Below are 19,780 nucleotides of genomic sequence, written 5' to 3'. Positions count from 1 at the left end.
AACTTCTCATGGCTGAACCCACTGAGACAACTAAACCTACAACTAAGGTTATTGACAATGATGACGAGCAAGAAATTACTCGTGAAATTGGCAACTCCTCTCACTCTGTTCCTCCACAACCAAAAGTCCCCAAACCTTCAAATGGTCCCTAGTTTACTTTTGATGATATCCCTATAACAAAGTGGAGAGAGAGATTACAAGAGTTGTCTGCCTAGATTGATGTCCAAATGCTAGCCTCTGGTGCTACAACCCAAACTGTCCTGTGAAAATTTAGTACTCGGTTTATTGGTTCTCTCCGAGATTAGTTTGACAGTTTAGGACAATACAGACAGCTTCAATTCATTCAGATCCCTGAAGTCTCTTAAGCTTTGGTACTCCTTCATGATCAATTTATTAGAGAGCCCAACGCGACTTTTGAAACAGCCAGAAAAGATTATCTTAATATGAAGTGTTGTTCCCTCAACACAAAAGATCTCCATTATCATTACAAGTGGATGTCTTTACTTTATTACAAGCTAAATGGATTCAATGATGCTACACTTAGACATGTCTTCCTGGATTCCCTTCTAGAAGAGTTACAACCAGAAATCCACCAACAGTTAGCAGCGCATAAGCTTAACATTGATGCTTTATCATTGGGAAAAATTCTTCCAAGAGCTCATTAAGGACAAGGAACCTTTCTGATCTGCTTGCAGAAAGCCTTATCTGGCTATCAAATGCAAAGATCCAAAAAAGTGTGACTGTTCACCTAAGAAGAAGTCTCATTTTAAAAAATCCAGGTTTCCATCTTCATCAAGGAAGCGGCATCCAAAACAATTCTGATTCTTCAGAAGAAAACAGTCCCATTCCAAGCATATTCCTAGCCATAAGAAAAGCATATGCTTCATCTGTAAAAAGAAAGGACACTTTGCAAAAGACTGCCCTGTGAAACCTCAAAAGGTGATTAAGCTCATCCAACATTTGGAATCCACAACAGAGTTTTCTCCATCCACAGACCAGGTTGAACACTTGTTTTCAGAACAAGAAGAACCCAATGATCACACAGTCTTTGCCTTACCAATCAATTTCAGTGATTCGGACAATTCAAATTTTAAGCCTATCTATATAGTCCAATCTCCATCCATTCTGATCCATGATCCTGCTATTCAAATCCCTTCTGTCAAGATTCAAATCATTCTTTCTAAATACCATAAACCTATCACAACTATTGGTTTTCTTGATACTGGTTCTTAGCGAAGCATGATTAACCCTGCTATCCTTTATTCTGAATGTTGGAGAACGCAGGAAGAACATTTCAAAGCAGCTGATGGAAAGATCTTTACAACTACATTGGCTACTAAACATCCAATAGGAATCCAATTATTTCCTAATTGTGTTGTTTAGATAAAGCTAATTGGTTCGTCATTACCAAACAAAGATCTTCTTGTAGGTCTTAACATCCTACATCAAGCAAAAAATGTCCACATCACCCCATTCTGGTCTTCGTTACAAGTCCATGGTTAAGCCCTTTACCAGTATCCTAAAAATTTATTCCTTATCCAATCCACCACCCTCATACCAGGCCATTACCGACCAAATCCTCAAATTTTATCCAGAAAATCATAGCCTCTTTACCCATCCAGAACCTTTGTGGAAAAAGATCACCATATTCAAATTCAGAATCAGTGGTAGTATGGGCTGTGTTTAGGGATGAGGAAGAGGCCACACATACAGGAATGATTCCTCAAGACCTTATCTTGGCCCAACAAGAATGTGCCCAGTTGCTTAAACAAGGCCTCATTGAGCTTACAAATTCTCAATGGGTTTGCCAAGCCATTTACGTTGAAAAAATGTTTGAAATTCTTCGTGGGAAGAAACAACTAGTCATTGACTATCAACCACTCAACAACTTTCTCCAAGACCAAAAGTTCCCTTTACCCAACAGACACACCCTCTTCATTCACTTTAAGAATGCTCATATCTTTTCAAAATTCGATTTAAAATCTGGATTTTGGCAACTTGGCACTCATCCCTCTGAAAGACACACAAAACTGCTTTTTGTATCCCAAATGCCCATTATTAATGGACCATCCTTCCCTTTGGCCTCAAAACTGCCCCTTGTATCTTTCAAAAGGCCATGACCACCATCTTTCAACCCATTCTCCACCATACCCTTGTTTACATTGACGATTTGCTTCTTTTTTCAGGTACTCATGATGAACACGACCAGTTGCTTCAACAGTTTTTTCAGATCATTCAAGAACATGGAATCATGATTTCTAAAAAGAAAAGTATGATTGCGACAACCTTTGTTGACTTTCTTGGCATGAAAATCCAAAACGGACATTAGCAGCCTGGATGCCATATTGCACAAGAGTTACTCCACTTTCCCGAAAGTAGCTTTACCAAAAAGCAAGGCCAACAATTCCTTGGAATTGTCAATTACATCTGTGATTTCCTGCCACCTGTCACCCACCATACAAGCAAGTTGTTTGCACTTCTCAAAAAGAACCCACCATCCTGGTCAGAACTCCACACCGATGCTGTAAAGCAATTAAAGCAGATTGCCCAGAATCCGCCACCTTTAAAGCTTATCACAGACGGTAAAGGAAGAGTTAGACTTATCAATGCAACATAGATTCTTCAACAACCAAGGTTCTTTTATTATACACCTTATAAGCTCTGCTTGTGTTTGAATATCCATGAAAGGAACCAACATCAGATTTTGGATCAAATTTATTAAGATTATCTTCAATATTTAATATAAAACGTTTGCATAAAAAAACTTTGAAATAACCAATGTTAGTTTTTCTATCTTTCAAAAGCTCATAGGAAGTTTTATTGAGATAAAGTCTAATAAAAACATTATTCAAAACATAGCATGCGTTATTTACAATTTTGGCCAAAAAATATTTTGGCAATGCATTTTCTTTACACATAGTCCTAGCCATTTCTTGAATAGACCTATTTTTTGTTTCAACAACTCCATTTTATTGTGGAGTCCTTGATGATGAGAATAGATGCACAACGCCAAAGTTATTGAAAAAACTTTCAAATGCATGATTTCAAATTCTCTACCATGATCAGTTTTAATACAAAAAATTGTATAGCCTTTTTCTCGATACTGGTGCCCAAAAAAGCATGATGAATTCAGACATTCTTCTAGCTCAAAACTGGAAACCTCATACAGAACATTTCAGAGTAGCAGATGGAAAAATGTTCACCACAAAATTGATTACCTAAAATCCCATTGGTATTCAAATCTTCTCAAATTGTGCTATCTGGACAAAAATCATTGGTTCAAAACTCCCTAATAAGGATATTTTATTAGGATTTGATATCATCCACCAGATAAAACATCTTCAAATTCTTTCCAATGGAATCAAGGTCAAATCAATGTTAAAATCTTTCATAGAGATCCTTAAACTCTACAGTCTGTCCAAAATTTCATTCTGACTTCATCCACCCAAATCCTTTGTGGACAAACAAGTCCTTCTTTATTCAGTTACCTTTCAAACTGAATGAAGACATCAATCCTATTTAGGATACTCATCCAGGAATGAGCCCATCTGACTTAGCCTTAGCCCAAAAGGAATGTTCACAACTTTTGGCCCAAGGACTTATCGAACCAACAAATTCTTAATGGGCTTGTCAAGCGTTTTATGTCGAAAAACATTCGGAACTTGTTAGAGGAAAAAATCGATTAGTCATTGACTATCAACCCTTAAACATGTTCTTACAAGATGACAAGTTTCCTTTACCAAAAAGACAAAGCATTTTCACTTATCTAAAAAATACCCAGATCTTTTCAAAATTTGACCTCAAGTCAGGTTTTTGGCTAATTGGCATTGAACCCTCAGAAAGATACAAAATTGCTTTTTGCATCCTTAATGCTCATTATCAATGGACAATTTTACCCTTTTGTTTGAAAACTGCCCCACCATTTTTCAAAAAGCCATGGTCAAAATCTTCCAACCCATCTTGCATCATGCATTGATTTATATTGACGATATTTTGTTGTTTTCAGGCACATGAAGAACATCGCCAATTATTAAATATTTTTTGATATCATCCAGACTTACGGAATTATGTTATCAGCCAAGAAAAGCACCATTGCAACAAATAATATTGAATTCCTTGGAATGATTATCAAAGACTAACACTACCAACCAGGAAAACACATTGCCCAAGAATTGCTCCACTTTCCAGATCAACAACTCACCAGGAAACAGATACAGCAATTCCTTGGCATCATCAATTACATTAGAGACTTTATTCCTCATGTCGATCGCCATACCAATCAACTTTCGACTTTATTAAAGAAAAAGCCACCAGAATGGAATGATACCCACACACTTGTTGTCACCACTTTAAAAATGATTGCTCAAAATCCGCCACCATTAAAGCTCATCACAGATGGCAAACAGATACTGTAGACAGATGCAAGTGACGAATCATGGGGTGCTATTCTTCTCGAGGAAATAAATGGCAAAAAAAGCTTTATTGCTTATGCTAGCAGACATTTCTCTGACACACAGCAGCAATACCACAATGTGGACAAAGAAATCTTAGCTGTAAAGAATGGTATCAAGAAATTTGAATGCCATCTTATCAGCTATCATTTTCTTATCCGAATGGACAGCTCAGCATTTCCCAACATCATGAACTTCAAAGGGAAAACAATTACTTTTCAACCTCCACTAGGTACCTCTCAGCCGTTACTTAGTGCTCCTCAAGAGCCTTTAAGGTTATCATTCACTTATTCTTCGATGATCACGGCTGTTCAAACAACCTAAGAAGATCTACCAATCACAGATTTAACTCAGAAGGGTACCTAGTATACCTTGCAAAGTTAAACGGACATTTTTTATGGGATGCTCCAGGATCTGGAAGATGCGACCCAAATTGTCCCTGTTGGGATGATTGGGAAGAGAACGACCAAGATTCCAAAAGGAAAAGAAAACCAAAAAAGAAAATTCATTCTCCATGTAACCACACAAAAGCAAAACTGCCATATGAACCTCCACCTCCACTAGCTCCATTACCCATATACAAAAAAGAACTCAAATGGATTACAAAACATTGCAAACCGGAAACCTTTTCACCAAATCTAAGTCAGACTTCTACTCCTCAACCCGTTGCCTGTATGATGTTTTATTCATTATCCAAAGACTATTCTTTTAATTTCCCATCCTTAGAAGCCCAATCTGATTCACAAAAAAAGGTTGTGACAAAGCCTTTCATTCCTTCAGCCATAACCTCTGCTGGTCACCTAGAAGAACCTAAACCATTTGAATCAGTCCTCAACGGGCAAACACATAATGCCAGAGTACAAAATGATACATTGGTAGACATCCACAAAAGGGTTGACAAAATCAGTTTACAAACTGACCAGATCGAAACCAAGGTTAACTTAATAACCTTGCAAATGCAACAGATCTATTAAAATTTACAATCCCAAATCTCCCAACTGGATGCAGACTTAAGAGTCATGCTTAGTCAAAGATACTATGGCCTAGAGTTTGACCAAAAGGAGAAAGAAATCAAACGGCTAAAGGCAGAGCTTGATCAGATTGAATCTGAAAAACACAGGCCTACACTTTTCACTAAATCACCTCTCATACCTACAATCAGTCCAACTTACCATCCATTTCAGTCCCATGCTTGCACCAATGAAACCGTATAATCCTTCCAAACTATTTGGAATGACACATACTCTTTTAAAAAATATGCCATAACCACCCCAGCCAAAACCAAAACCTAAACCCCAACCAAGACCCATCAAAATTCATCAACCAACCTCCACTACCACACAACAACAAGATTCTCCAGGACATACTCCTATTTTTACCTCACAACCATCCCAATCCATGGACAAAAAACCCATGCATCAATATGCTTCCCATCATATTGAAGTTTCAACTGATTCCACAGAAACTGATACTTCTGTGACAGAATCTGATACAGAATCTTCACTTTCAACCACTGATTCGAAAAAGGCTTATGTAGATATTACTAAAATTTTGATGGCACAACCCGAAGAAACAGAACCAGCACAAACATCCCAACCAGAATCATACTTTGAAATACCCTTAGACATTGATGTGCCAATTGAATCCTCCACTCATCAACCACTTCAGCCTCAAGCTCAAAATACATACAAGCCATCGAACGGACCATGGTTTACATTTGATGACATTCCCACAGTCAAATAGAGAGAAAAGGTGTCTGAAATGTCAGCCTGGGTAGATCTTCAGATGATAAGACCAGGTGCAACAATAGAATCAGTCCTCAAGGAGTTTGTCACCCGTTTCACGGGATCTCTGAAAGACTGGTTTGACAGCCTTGGCCCCTATAGATAATTACAGTTTGTGCAATTGCCAAACGTCTCTAGTGCTCTTGCTATTCTGGATGAACAATTTATTGGAAAACCATCTGTAGTTTTTGAAGCAGTAAGACGAGACTATCTCAACATGAAGTGTTGCTCTTTGAATACTAAAGATCTTGATTTCCATTACAAAAGAATGCCAATCTTGTTCTACAAGCTTAATGGATTCAACGATCACACCTTAAAGCATGTGTTTCTAGCTTCTTTAACTACAGAATTGCAACCAAAAATCCAACAACAACTTACAATGCACAACCTCAACCTTGACAACATCTCCTTAGGAAAAATCTTTCAGATAGCTAAAGGATGTTTAGAAAAACTTTGTGAGCAAAAACAATTCTTTAAAGAACTGGTAAAAGACAAAGAGCCTTTTAGAAGCGCCTGTAAGAAACCATACTTGTAGATCAAATGCAAAGATAAAAAAGATTGTGACTGTAGTCATCCACGAAAAAGGCATTTCAAAAAGATCAGGCATCCAACTTCCTTTTCTAAATAAAAAAAAATGGAAGAAACCATGCAGGTTCTTCAGAAAAAGATCTTTCTCTTCCAAAGAGCAGGGCAGGAAAAAATCTAGCAGATGCTTTATTTGCGGGAAAAAATGGCACTATGCAAAGGATTGTCCAAACAAAAAAGAAAAGGCAATCAGATTGGTAACGCATTTACAAGTTGTTACTGAGTATTCTGCTGAAAAGGAAGAAGTAGAATCTTACTTCTCAGAATAAGAAGACTTTACTGATGAAACAGTGTTCACATTGGAAAACTCATCTGATGATTCAGAAAACGATGAGTTTCAATCCATTTTTCATCAACAATCATTGTCCCCAAACACTACCATTCCAATCTTACCTTCAAAGTTTCAACGACCCATACCAACAATAGGATTTCTCGATACTGGTGCCCAAAAAAGCATGATGAATTCAGACATTCTTCCAGCTCAAAACTGGAAACCTCATACAGAACATTTCAGAGCAGCAGATGGAAAAATGTTCACCACAAAATTGATTACCAAAAATCCCATTGGTATTCAAATCTTCCCAAATTGTGTTATCTAGACAAAAATCATTGGTTCAAAACTCCCTAATAAGGAAATCTTCTTAGGATTTGATATCATCCACCAGATAAAACATCTTCAAATTCTTTCCAATGGAATCAAGGTCAAATCCATGTTCAAACCTTTAACAGAGATCCTTAAACTCTACAGTCTATCTGAATCTCCACTATCTTACCAAGATATCTCAACCAAGCTCCTAAAATACTGTCCAGAATTTCATTCTGACTTCATCCACCTAAATCCTTTGTGGACAAACAAGTCCTTCTTTATTCAGTTACCTTTCAAACTGAATGAAGACATCAATCTTACTAAGGTTACTCATCCAGGAATGAGCCCATCTGACTTAGCATTAGCCCAAAAGGAATGTTCACAACTCTTGGCCCAAGGACTTATCGAACGAACAAATTCTCAATGGGCTTGTCAAGCGTTTTATGTCGAAAAATGTTCGGAACTTGTTAGAAGAACAAAGCAATTAGTCATTGACTATCAACCCTTAAACATATTCTTACAAGATGACAAGTTTCCTTTGCCAAAGAGACAAAGCATTTTTACTTATCTAAAAAATACCCAGATCTTTTCAAAATTTGACCTCAAGCCAGGTTTTTGGCAAATTGGCATTGAACCCTCAGAAATATGCAAAACTATTTTTTGCATCCCTAATGCTCATTATCAATGGACAGTTTTACCCTTCGGTTTGAAAACTGCCCCCTCCATTTTTCAAAAAGAGATGATCAAAATCTTCCAACCCATCCTGCATCATGCATTGATTTATATTGACGATATTTTGTTGTTTTCAAGCACACATAAAGAACATCGCCAATTATTAAATCAATTTTTTGATATCATCTAAACTTACAGAATTAAGTTATCAGCCAAGAAAAGCACCATTGCAATAGATAATATTGAATTCCTTGGAATGATTATCAAAGACGGACACTACCAACCAGGAAAACACATTGCCCAAGAATTGCTCCACTTTCCAGATCAACAAATCACCAAGAAACAGATACAGCAATTCCTTGGCATCATCAATTACATCAGAGACTTTATTCCTCATGTCGATCACCATACCAATCAACTTTCGGCTTTATTAAAGAAAAAGCCACCAGAATGGAATGATGACCACACACTTGTTGTCACCACTTTAGAAAAAATTGCTCAAAATCTGCCACCATTAAAGCCCATCACAGATGGCAAACGGATACTCCAGACAGATGCAAGTGACGAATCATGGGTGTTATTCTTCTCGAAGAAATAAATGGCAAAGAAAGCTTTATTGCTTATGCTAGCGGACATTTCTCTGACACACAGCAGCACTACCACAATGTGTACAAAGAAATCTTAGCTGTAAAGAATGGTATCAAGAAATTTGAATACCATCTTATCGGCTATCATTTTTTTATCCTAATGGACAGCTCAGCATTTCCCAACATCATGAACTTCAAAGGAAAAACAGTTCCAGAAAAGATGTTGCTTAGACTCAAAGACTTGTTCTCAAAATATGACTTCTCTGTGAAGCATATAAAAGGAACCCAGAACCTCATTCCAAACCTACTCTCAAGACTTGCAAAACCAATATCACCCTTGCATTACATATCCACAAGATATCACTTTCCCATCATTTTCATGGCCACCTCTCTACCAAACCAAGCCTTAACCCACAAGAATTTCCCTCTCGGAAAAACCTTTTCTACAGTTTTTGACATCCAAGAATTTGCAAAAAGATATGTTGTTAGGTTTTTCATGAAAGCCTACATGTTAGCAGATTCATTTCCTGTCTCAACTTTCCACCTTGAAAACTTGTTTCTCACAGGTCTAAAAATTGACCCTTCCAGAGATGTGACTAAAGATGAGTTATGGTACATCTAGTGCCTAACTGTTCTTTACGCCACCAAGTTAATTCTCCATGTCAGACCTGGACCCTTCTTGAGTAGTTCTCTCCATTTCCCTGGTGGAGAAGAAAGTTATAGCAACTATCCACGGTCTACAATCTTAATCCAATGCCTGAATCAGAAGCAAATATGTTCACCTCTGTGTTCATTATCCATATGCCATATTTTCAGCATCCAAACACCAACTCTTTTTGGACTCAAGACCATGTGCTCAAATGGTTCACAACGCCACACCCAGCAATCCTTGAACAAGATAATATCATCCAGAAAAACCTTTAAAATTTCCTTTGCCACCTCAATCACCAACTTGAACCACATAAAGACATATTCCATACGTCTTTAGGTCCACAACATGACATCATTATGATTCCAACTCCTTTGTCCATTTCAAAACCAAAGCCCACAGGTATCATCATCAAAGAAGAAAAACTGGATTTCATAGTTTTCTTATTCCAAGAAGCTCAAGACCCTTGGACTGACTTTCTACCCTTAAGCCAGCATCTCCAATAGCTCCAGGATCCATCGCTACTGGAAGAACCTTCAATATCCAGAGCTAGTACCAACACTTGTCTACCTAACATTCAGCCACCCAATCAAATGGTGACATTTCCCCCACATTGTCTAAAAGCACAACATTGCCCATGGCCACCATGTGGTCCCACCTGCAAGCATCCAAAGAAAAAGTTAGCAAAAGATGACACAAATAGCTCCTCTGACGAAGATTACATGAATCTTTTGTCCCCATAGCTATAAGTTTGTTGTGTGTAATTATTAAAGTATGCTGAGTCATGATTTAATTATTAAAGTTTACTTTTTTACTTTTAGAAAAGTAAAGTTTGTCGTGTGTAATTATTAAAGTATGATGAGTAATGCTTTAATTATTAAAGTTTGCTTTTAATTTGCTTTTATAAAGTAAAGTATCTTGATAAGGGTCCTGTCTTATCAAGATTGTCGCCTCCTCATCCTATATAAAGGATGATCTCTTCTTTTGAAAAAAAATCAAGAATCAGAGATCAAGAAATAAAGCGTGTATTTCTAAAAAAATGAAGTTCTAAACTTTCTTTCTTCTCTCTGTTAATGAAGTTCTAACATTCTAAGAGAAAACGAGAATATTTAAATCTGTTCATTTTGACACTGAGGAAGTATGTTCTACACTTGCCTTTCATAAGGATCTTGTGCATCAGAAAACTTTTAATGATTTTATCTGGTTTGGTACTCTATTTTAAGATAAAGGAGTCTGTTTTGCGTTGAATAACCTAACATAAAAATGTTTTAAGTTTTCTATTTTCTTCTGAGTATATCGGCTGGAAACCCAAGCATGCGGACTACTGGTCCAAAGGACGATCTTTTTGTCATTGCTTTGGTCTAACAACGCCACGTACTTCGTTGCCTATTTAAAAGCGTCAAAGGCATCATCCTTATTGGCTTTACACATGTGTATCATCTAGAATAATCATCTACAATCACAAAAGAATAATATTTACCACTCAAACTAGCATATCAATCTAGATGAATAAGTTGAAGTGGTTTTGAAGTGGAAATATGATTTTTGTTTTTGAAAGAAGTTTTGATTTACTTTCCAAATTGACAAGATTCACAAATTCTATCTTTTTCAAAATCAAATTTTGGAAGACCTTGTATGACCTAATCTTCTATGCCATAACCAACCATTATCATGTAATGCGGAAAAACATTTATCATAGGTTGATGCACAATTAATATCAATGGTGTATACATCAATAAATTTTTTTCCAACAAACAACACTTTGCCATCACATGCATTCTTAATAACACATTTTGTTTTGTAAAAAATAACTCTATAACCTTTAACACATAATTGAGTAATACTAAGCAAGTTGTGTTTCAAATTTTCAACTAAACACATATTTTCAATAAAGGTAAAAGAATCTTTACCGACATTACCAATACTGATAATCTTTCCTTTTAAATTATCTCCAAAGAATACTTTTTCACCATTTTCAATTTTAGTAAAACTCAAAAACCAAGAATAATTTTTTGTCATATGTCTCGAGCATCCGCTATCCAAGTACCATTTGTTTTTTTTCTTCTTTGATCCCTACAAAAGAAATCTCAAGTTTTAAGTACCCAAAGCTTTTTGGCTCTTTAAGTGTTAGCAATGGTTTTTTTTTTAACCCAAACACATTTAATTCCTAACAACTTTATGATCACTAGCGGAGGTAACCTTAACAAGGTAATTCTTATAATATGTTTGTTTCAAGTCAGGTTTATACCCAAGTTTTCCTTTATCAAAGACACATTTTTTAAAGCAGAGCAATTTTTTTAATTTTTTTTTACCATTTATAAACTTTAACACAATATCATTGAGTTCATTCTTCTTCTTCTTTAAATCTTCATTTTTCTTAATCCGATCATTAACACATAACTTTTCATGTTCATATTGAAGTATTCTGTTTTTCTTTTAATGATGCAATCCTATCATGCAATATTTTATTCTCTAATTTAAGTCCTGTATTCTCTTTCTTCAAAAAATCATTTTATTTTTACAAAACATCATTCTCATTTTCTTTAAATCATTATGCAATTCAGTGAATGCTTTAAACAACTCATCATAAAATATGAGATCATTTACCTCATCAATTTCTTCTCTTATTGCCATAAGTACTAGGTTTGAGACTTCATATGATTCTTCCTCGTTTGAGGTCCCCTTATTACTGTCATCTGATGTTGCTAGCATAGATTTTTTTTTTCCTTTGTTGAGGAGAGGCACTCCAATCTTATATGATCAGGCTTCTTACATTCATAGCAAGTAATTGCTTCCTTCTTCTTCTTTTGGCTCTTGAAGTTTCTGAACTTTCTTCTCTCATTAGTTTTCTTAAATAACTTCCTAAATTTTCTAGCTACCATCGCCATATCTTCATCTTTAAATTCGCTTTCTTCATCACTTTCAGGTTTTGAAGCTCTAAGAGCAATGCTCTTCTTCTTTTTGTCTTCATCACCTCTTTAAGCTGCCAAATCCTCTTAATAAGAAATAAATGAGCCAATTAAATCATCAATAGATAAAGAATTTAAATCCTTGGCTTCCTCAATGACATTTCTTTTAGGTCTTTACTCTTTTGGCAGTAACCTAATAATTTTCTTTACCTTCTCGTTATTTGAAAAGATTTTTCCTAGGGCTCCTAAAATGTTTACAATGTTTGTAAATCTAGTGTACATTGAATAAATACTCTAATTTTTTTTTTATTTGAAACAACTCATATTGCCTAATATATCTACTTATTTTAGATTCTTTGACTTGATTTGTAACTTCATAAAACACTTCAAGTTTCTTTCAAATTTCATAAGCATTAGAACAACCTGAAACTTTATGAAATTCTTTCTTATCTAAGGTACAAAACAGAGCATTCATGGCTTTGGAATTTAAAGAGTTGTTTTTCTTTTCTAAATCATTCTATTCTTATGAAGGTTTTGGAATATCTTCCCTTACTTCATTTTTAGTCATTGGCATGAATGGACTATCACAAACAAAGTCCCATATTTCATAATCTAAAGTTTGTAAGTAAATTCTCATCTTATTTTTCCAATATGAATAATCATTTCCATCAAAGAATGGTAGTCTAATAGTGGACCGACCTTCCCTAAATATGGAATCATTTTGGGTTGTCATGAATCTTTTACTCTAAATGGTTAAGTCCTAATAAGAGAACCTTCCTTTGATACTAAATGAAATACTAGCTATGCAACCTAAGAGGGGGGTGAATTGGATTTTAAAAAGTTAAGCGAATGAAATCACACAATAATTCAAAACAATGCATTAATAATAATAACAACAATAAACAAAATTAAAAAGATAAGGGAAGAGAGAGCACAATCACAATATTTTTACATGGTTCGGCAAATTCCGCCTACGTCTATGCCTCCAAGCTCACCAAGCTTGAGGATTCCACTATCTAAGCCTTTTGATTTCTTCGAGCGATCGCGCGATACTTTTTTTCTTCTCATTCGAAATATTATGTGCAATTAATGATGAACCTACTACTGAATCGAATACTTTAGTAAAAGTGTTAGTTGGTTGTTGTTCGTTCCAAAATAGAAAATGGATTCGATACAATTATTTTTACTTTTTCTTTCCACTTTAAAAAAGAAGAGTTCCCATATCTCGGTAATGGGGTCTGTTGATTCGGAATCACGCTCTGTAGGATTTGAACCTACGACATTGGGTTTTGGAGACCCACAAGCACTTGTCAATGTCTTCTCTTTCACCGAATTACTGCCATCCATAACTATCTGAATTGCCAAGTTCTTTTGAGATTCTTCCAAATCAACCTGCAATATAGAGTAAACATCAATAAACCTAATTATCAACTTCATTCACATTTTAACATAATAAAACTATATCATCCAACGATCAAATTATTTCACTGTAATAGTATTTCACTAAATTTATATGCATGACAGAAATAAAATATGAACGCTTCACCAATTCCTTACATATGTATATATATGTAACTAACCATCTCAATATATCCCAATGTACGCAACAGTTCTACATCATAGATATAACAAACATGCTACAATCATATAAATTAGGTTGTTTTATAAAGCCTCTACCATTTATCATAGAAAAACTCTAGAATTGAAAATCCACTCCATATAACACTTGTATATCCTGCTTTAATACCTCATCCAGCACTTTCAACTGCAGCATAACAAATAACCAAACACATATATGTATATTTAATAGATATTGCCATCATCATACTTCCATACAATTATACTACAATTTCTTTCCATCCACTTTACTGAAAACTCTAAATCTTATTAACTATTAAGGCCTGAAAATTTATCTTAACTATTTCTAATTTCATAAATTGTAACAAAAATGTACCATATTACTGACTAATGCGTTTGCATCCGCAACTAAGGGATTTTCAATGAACTCTGTTGGAAGTGGATCTCATATCTCAATACATTTACGAGCAACGTCCACCATTACCAACTACCAATGCAGTTTCCCATTATTTACAAGAATCGATATCTATACAAAGAAAGATTAACTTTTGTAATCAACCAATTCATTGTCCATACATTAGCTATGCCAACTTTCATATACCTTCTCATACCGGCCTGGGTCCTGCAAGTAACATTGCCTCAATTGCATGCCCTTGCCTAAGCAAACAATATCACAGTCTTTAAATGCCTTTTCCTGCTTCTATAACAAGTTGCCTAGTGTAAAATTTTGTATATTGCTATAATTTCAACTGAACAAATAAATTTACACATATATTCTCAACGCTATGAATTTATTTACATCCTGCAAAATAAATTGTTCGAAACCAACTAAATGCTCGATTTTGCCTTTCTCACCTTTCTTCACTAACCAGCACCTCCGCAACATTAGAGACAATCTGCACATGCAAGCACAAAATGTTTCTGTCTTATAACCAATTCACATATGTATTTTTCACATATATGACACTATAATAAACTTAATCAAAAGGTCAAGTTTTTCTAGGGCTCATTTTGCCATGAATATTTATTTTAGGCAATACGACATCATTTCTTTCCTAGTCACCTAATTAATATTTGTTTACACTACTACAGCTTCAGTGCAAAATAATTTACCACAACCCTTAAGCAAAGTACATGACCATAATCATCAATTTTTCTATACTCATCCTCCTCGATACCACCATATCTGTTTTTATTTTGCTTTTTTCTATAAACTTAACCCTCGCAATAAGTAGTATGTATTTCATATATAAAATAAATAAATAAATCAATTTTTATTTTTATTTTATATAAAATAAATAAATTTTTAATTTTTTCTCCATACCTTTCGTCCAATCCTCCTTCCATTATGTAATTAATCAACTTCAAATCATCAATAAACACAAGATTCAACACAACAAAAGGTTCAATCTTCATTCGACAACCACAATTACATGTTTTTCTTACATTCATGCTGCCATCCTTGTTTAACATTTTAATTAAGATCTCCCATCTAACATTACAGGATAGCTCCACATAGCAGATTCGTCGATTCTCTTTTCTTTATTGCATATCAGCATTATCGTACATGCCTGTTTTCACTCAGTTTATCATAACACATTAAGTGTATATACCTTATATTAATAAACTAATGTGCAAGCGAATAAAATAAACTAAGAACTCACATCATTATTTTTATTATCATTAATGGTAACCAAGAATTGTTCCACCATTACAGTTCCACTATCCATCACTATTGCACTTCTCTACTATCCATCACTATTACACCTCTTTCACCCTTAGTCATATATGTCTGCATCACATCTTCCTCCACCACATCTTTAACCTAATTTGCATCACTTTCCCTACCCTCAATCCTTTTTTGTTGATCTAGTTCTCTCTTTTATCATTTGATTTATTACTTCCCATCATATTGTTCTCATCTCCCACCGTGTCATTCTCATTCCACTTATCTATATCATCATTCAACAACAGTGCAAACTGACGACCCTTTTACCGTTGTCATTCTCAATATCATCTCCATTATCCTCTCTACTCATTTTTAAAATTTTAGGATCTCTCAAATATTATGCTGTTTTCTCGTGAACTACCACCTACATCATAATTTTAATGGCTCATTCTTTTAAACAAAGACCAAAAACACAAGATTTCTTACTCTATATATGTTTATAGTTTTCAACATCTTAAACACTCAAGAGATAACAACTACATATAAATATTTTATTATATTTATAATCTTCAAAGTTACTATATGTTCACCTTTCTTAGAGAATAGTAATATAATTTATTATCACAATTCTTAACTTCATTACTTTCTATATTTTTTTACCCAAACAAATCCTATACATAAATAATTACATTTCTTATCATCAACATTAAAATTCAATAATGCATACCTCATCAGTGCTAAGACCTTCTTGCTTATCCAACCATCTCATAAATCTTCTTATCTTGTTGGAATCCCAGAACACAATAAGATTGAGCATTGGTTCTTGTCTCATTTTTGAAAATACCATAGAATTTGTGTGAAATATCTACAAAATAATAGATAACTCTTAACTTCATTACTTTCTATATTTTTTTACCCAAACAAATCCTATACATAAATAATTACATTTCTTATCATCGACATTAAAATTCAATAATGCATACCTCATCAGTGCCAAGACCTTCTTGCTTATCCAACCATCTCATAAATCTCCTTATCTTGTTGGAATCCCATAACACAATAAGACTGAGCATTTATTCTTGTCTCATTTTTGAAAATACCATAGAATTTGTGTGAAATATCTACAAAATAATAGATAAATATATCATATTATATAGCATATATCAATTGCTTTTCTATCCTAAAACTTGTATTACTTGTTTCTCTTTTTTCCACTTCCTTAACCATATTTGACACTATCAGAACTTCTGTTATTTATTTTTTTTACCTACTATTAAACCAAACTTTGACAAAAAAAAATACATAAAAGTTACTTTATAGTCATCTTTTAATGTGCCTATATTTGAGTAGTTTAACAAAAAAAACTACACAACCCACTTATTTTATAAATCACATACTGATAGGTATAATAAACCACCTTTTACGGATGCCAATTTCTCTTCCTTTTTTTTAATCATTTGCATTAACATCCTAAAGTAAAATGAAGACGAATTCCTATACCTGATTATATTCACATCATTCACAGACAACAAAAGGGATGAACTTATATGGACTTCTTTGGGTGGGCATAAGATTGAGCATAGTGCATAAAATGCAAACGTCACTTTTTGATTTGACAAGTATTTCACAAAGCTTCTTAATATGTATATCCTCATACATCGCTTCATATGACTTTAAATAATTTCATAATTCTTCGAAGTCTCCATCAACCTCTACAATCCTTCCTCTATCCATTACTCCCATTATATACCCAAAACTCTCTACACTAAGTTCCAACTTTGCACCATGAACTTTCAACACCAACCGTTCCACACCGTCTCTCTCTATTAACCACTGACATGATATCCTTTTTAGCCACTTCATCTCGATTAATTTCCTAAAACCAATTAAGTATTTATGCTTCAGTTAGATTAGATGCAACTACAAAAAGTCAATTTGGCACACACCTTGATACAAGCTTTGATTTTTGACCATTCAATCGAACTCCTTTGTGCCTTTGACCAATATAATTGCATTTAATCTTAGGAGGAAACTTCGTGATAGCCCTTCCAATTTCCTTCCGTGTCTGCATTGTATTCATTAGAATAATTAATCAAAAATTCCAAACAACTTATGATATTTTTTAAATATATCATTCAAAAACCTTGCTCTTTATCAACAATTCCTTACCTTTATAGTAATACAAGCATTTTTATTGATTGCCTTTATCTGTCACATAGCTTCTTCACTGCATTTATCACAATATCTATTTTAAAAACTCAAACCAAGATCATGGTGTTTATGTTTTAGGACATCTTGAGATCTTTCTATTAACTAATATTAGTCACATTTTCTAACTTCAATAAACTTTTTTTATCATCAATTTTGTTTTCACAGATTATTAAGCAATCCATAACATTACGCTTACAACAACAACCAATCAACCATATATCTAAAAATTCAACTAATTCCATGTTTTTGTACTTACAAATATGAAACAGATCCATAAGTAATCTCTTCTTTTGTCACATCATCTCAGTTCAATTACCCTTCTACTTTGCCTTCTTTAGCTTCAAAACTACGACTCTTTCGCTTCAAGTTCGGTTGTCGTATCATCACATTTTCTGCAGTTAAATTGCATATATCTATTTCATTATTCAGTATTAATTCTCCCATTCCTCTTTTCTGCCGAATAACTATACAATATATCATTAAACTTACTTTCCTCTTAAATGGTCACCTATGATCTATTGATATTTCTATGTGATGCAAACAACAGCTTCTTCCTGATTTGACCTTGTTTTTTCTCCACAAATTTTTATCTCTACTTTGACGACTCTATCACTTCACTTTTCTTTTCATTGTTCACCTCTATTCTCACAACTATTTTATTACTTCACTTTATTTTTCAACTTTTTTTATTTTCATGTACTTGCTCATTCGATTTCTTTCCTTCGTTCTTCTTTCCCACTGTCCTCATTTAAATCCTACCGCCATATTATTTTCTACCAATTAGTTATATTGGTTCCAAAGTAACCATAACACCTTGTAATCCACCACTTCTAATTTCCCTTTTTGTATTTTCATAGCCACTCAATTGCACTTTAGAAATTTAATAGCCCACATCACTTGTTTCGCCTGTTACGATTTTTCATAACATAACAAGATCCAAATTAAGTTATTGAGGGAGGACCATGATGTTTATAATGAAGGGATGATGAAAGAATTTTGACTGGTATCAGAGCCACACAAAACTTTTTGCCCACAAGCTAGAATATTATTGTATATCGGCGGAAAACCAGTGACATATATTCTGATGGTCATCCCGAATGGGGACTAGATCAGTTTACACTACTGGTATAAGAGCATCTCCAAACACCTCTATAAATTTTACTCTTCAGATACTTATTTGCTTACCTATGTGGCAAATAGAAGGGTGAAAAAAATGATATTCACTAAAAGACTCTTTAAATATAAATAAGTTAATATTATTTTAATCAAATAATTATTTTTTTAAAGAAAAAGTCAATAGCAATTAAAATACTTCTCTCTCTTTCTTGAATGAAAAGTAATAAAATATAAATTGAAGAGTGAGAAATTAACTCTCCAAATTTGAAGAGAGAAAATCAATTCTTATTTGAAGAATCTTAATTGATGTTTTTTAGAGATTTAAATATTGATGTGACTCTTCAAATAAGTAATAAAATCTTATTTGAAGAGCATTTTAATGATGCTCTAACAAGCCACGTACAATTATCTTCTATCTTTGAGCATAATGCTTTTTATCAAAACGAAGTGGAAAATATGAGATATGTTCATCCAAACTAGGTAAATAAAGGAAAATCTAAAACAACATAGCATCTTCATCAAATAGTTCAGATAATCTTGCTCCTGTTACTCTTTCTTCAACTCTCTCACTTCCAAAATCTTGTTCCAAACACCTGGCTTCAAAAATAGAAAATCTTGTTGAGTATTCGTATGTTTCGGAATCAGCCCAAATTAGTGAATCTTTCATGCCCCCTCATCAGCCCATATAAGCTGTATCAACGACCAAATTCCTTAACCAGAAGTATTAAAACCCTAATTTCAACCAAAAGGTCTGCTCCAAAAGAATATATCCAGTCATCAGGACTAGATCAGTGTGCTCTTCAAGCATCACAAACAGAGCAATATGTCACCCTTGAAATTCCACCAGAACTTGTTATTTAATGGAAAAGAGAAGGATACGCACACCTCCATCTTGGAGGAGTTCGTTTAATTCTCACCCTTCATGGAAGGAAAGACTTACCTGTCATAGCCAGACTAGCTTTGCTAGATACCTGATTCAAGGA

General features: G+C 34.2%; 1 protein-coding gene across 1 annotated transcript; it reads right to left on the bottom strand.

Moving 5' to 3' along the window:
* Nucleotides 1-13,253: 13,253 nt before the first annotated feature.
* LOC127900401 (uncharacterized) lies at nt 13,254-17,744 on the bottom strand. Its single transcript, XM_052435369.1, has 6 exons — nt 17,640-17,744; nt 17,417-17,535; nt 16,454-16,591; nt 16,198-16,335; nt 14,657-14,697; nt 13,254-13,615 (listed from the first exon to the last, which is right to left on the bottom strand). The coding sequence occupies exons 3-6, from the start codon at nt 16,541-16,543 to the stop codon at nt 13,573-13,575; spliced, it is 312 nt and encodes a 103-aa protein (XP_052291329.1). The 5' UTR covers nt 16,544-16,591; nt 17,417-17,535; nt 17,640-17,744; the 3' UTR covers nt 13,254-13,572.
* Between the last annotated feature and the right edge of the window lie 2,036 nt (nt 17,745-19,780).

Source organism: Citrus sinensis, chromosome 2 (genome assembly GCF_022201045.2).
Source record: "Citrus sinensis cultivar Valencia sweet orange chromosome 2, DVS_A1.0, whole genome shotgun sequence".
Classification (NCBI taxonomy): Eukaryota; Viridiplantae; Streptophyta; class Magnoliopsida; order Sapindales; family Rutaceae; genus Citrus; species Citrus sinensis.
The sequence above is the reverse complement of the archived record's forward strand: the minus strand, read 5'-3'. Positions and strand labels throughout refer to the sequence as shown.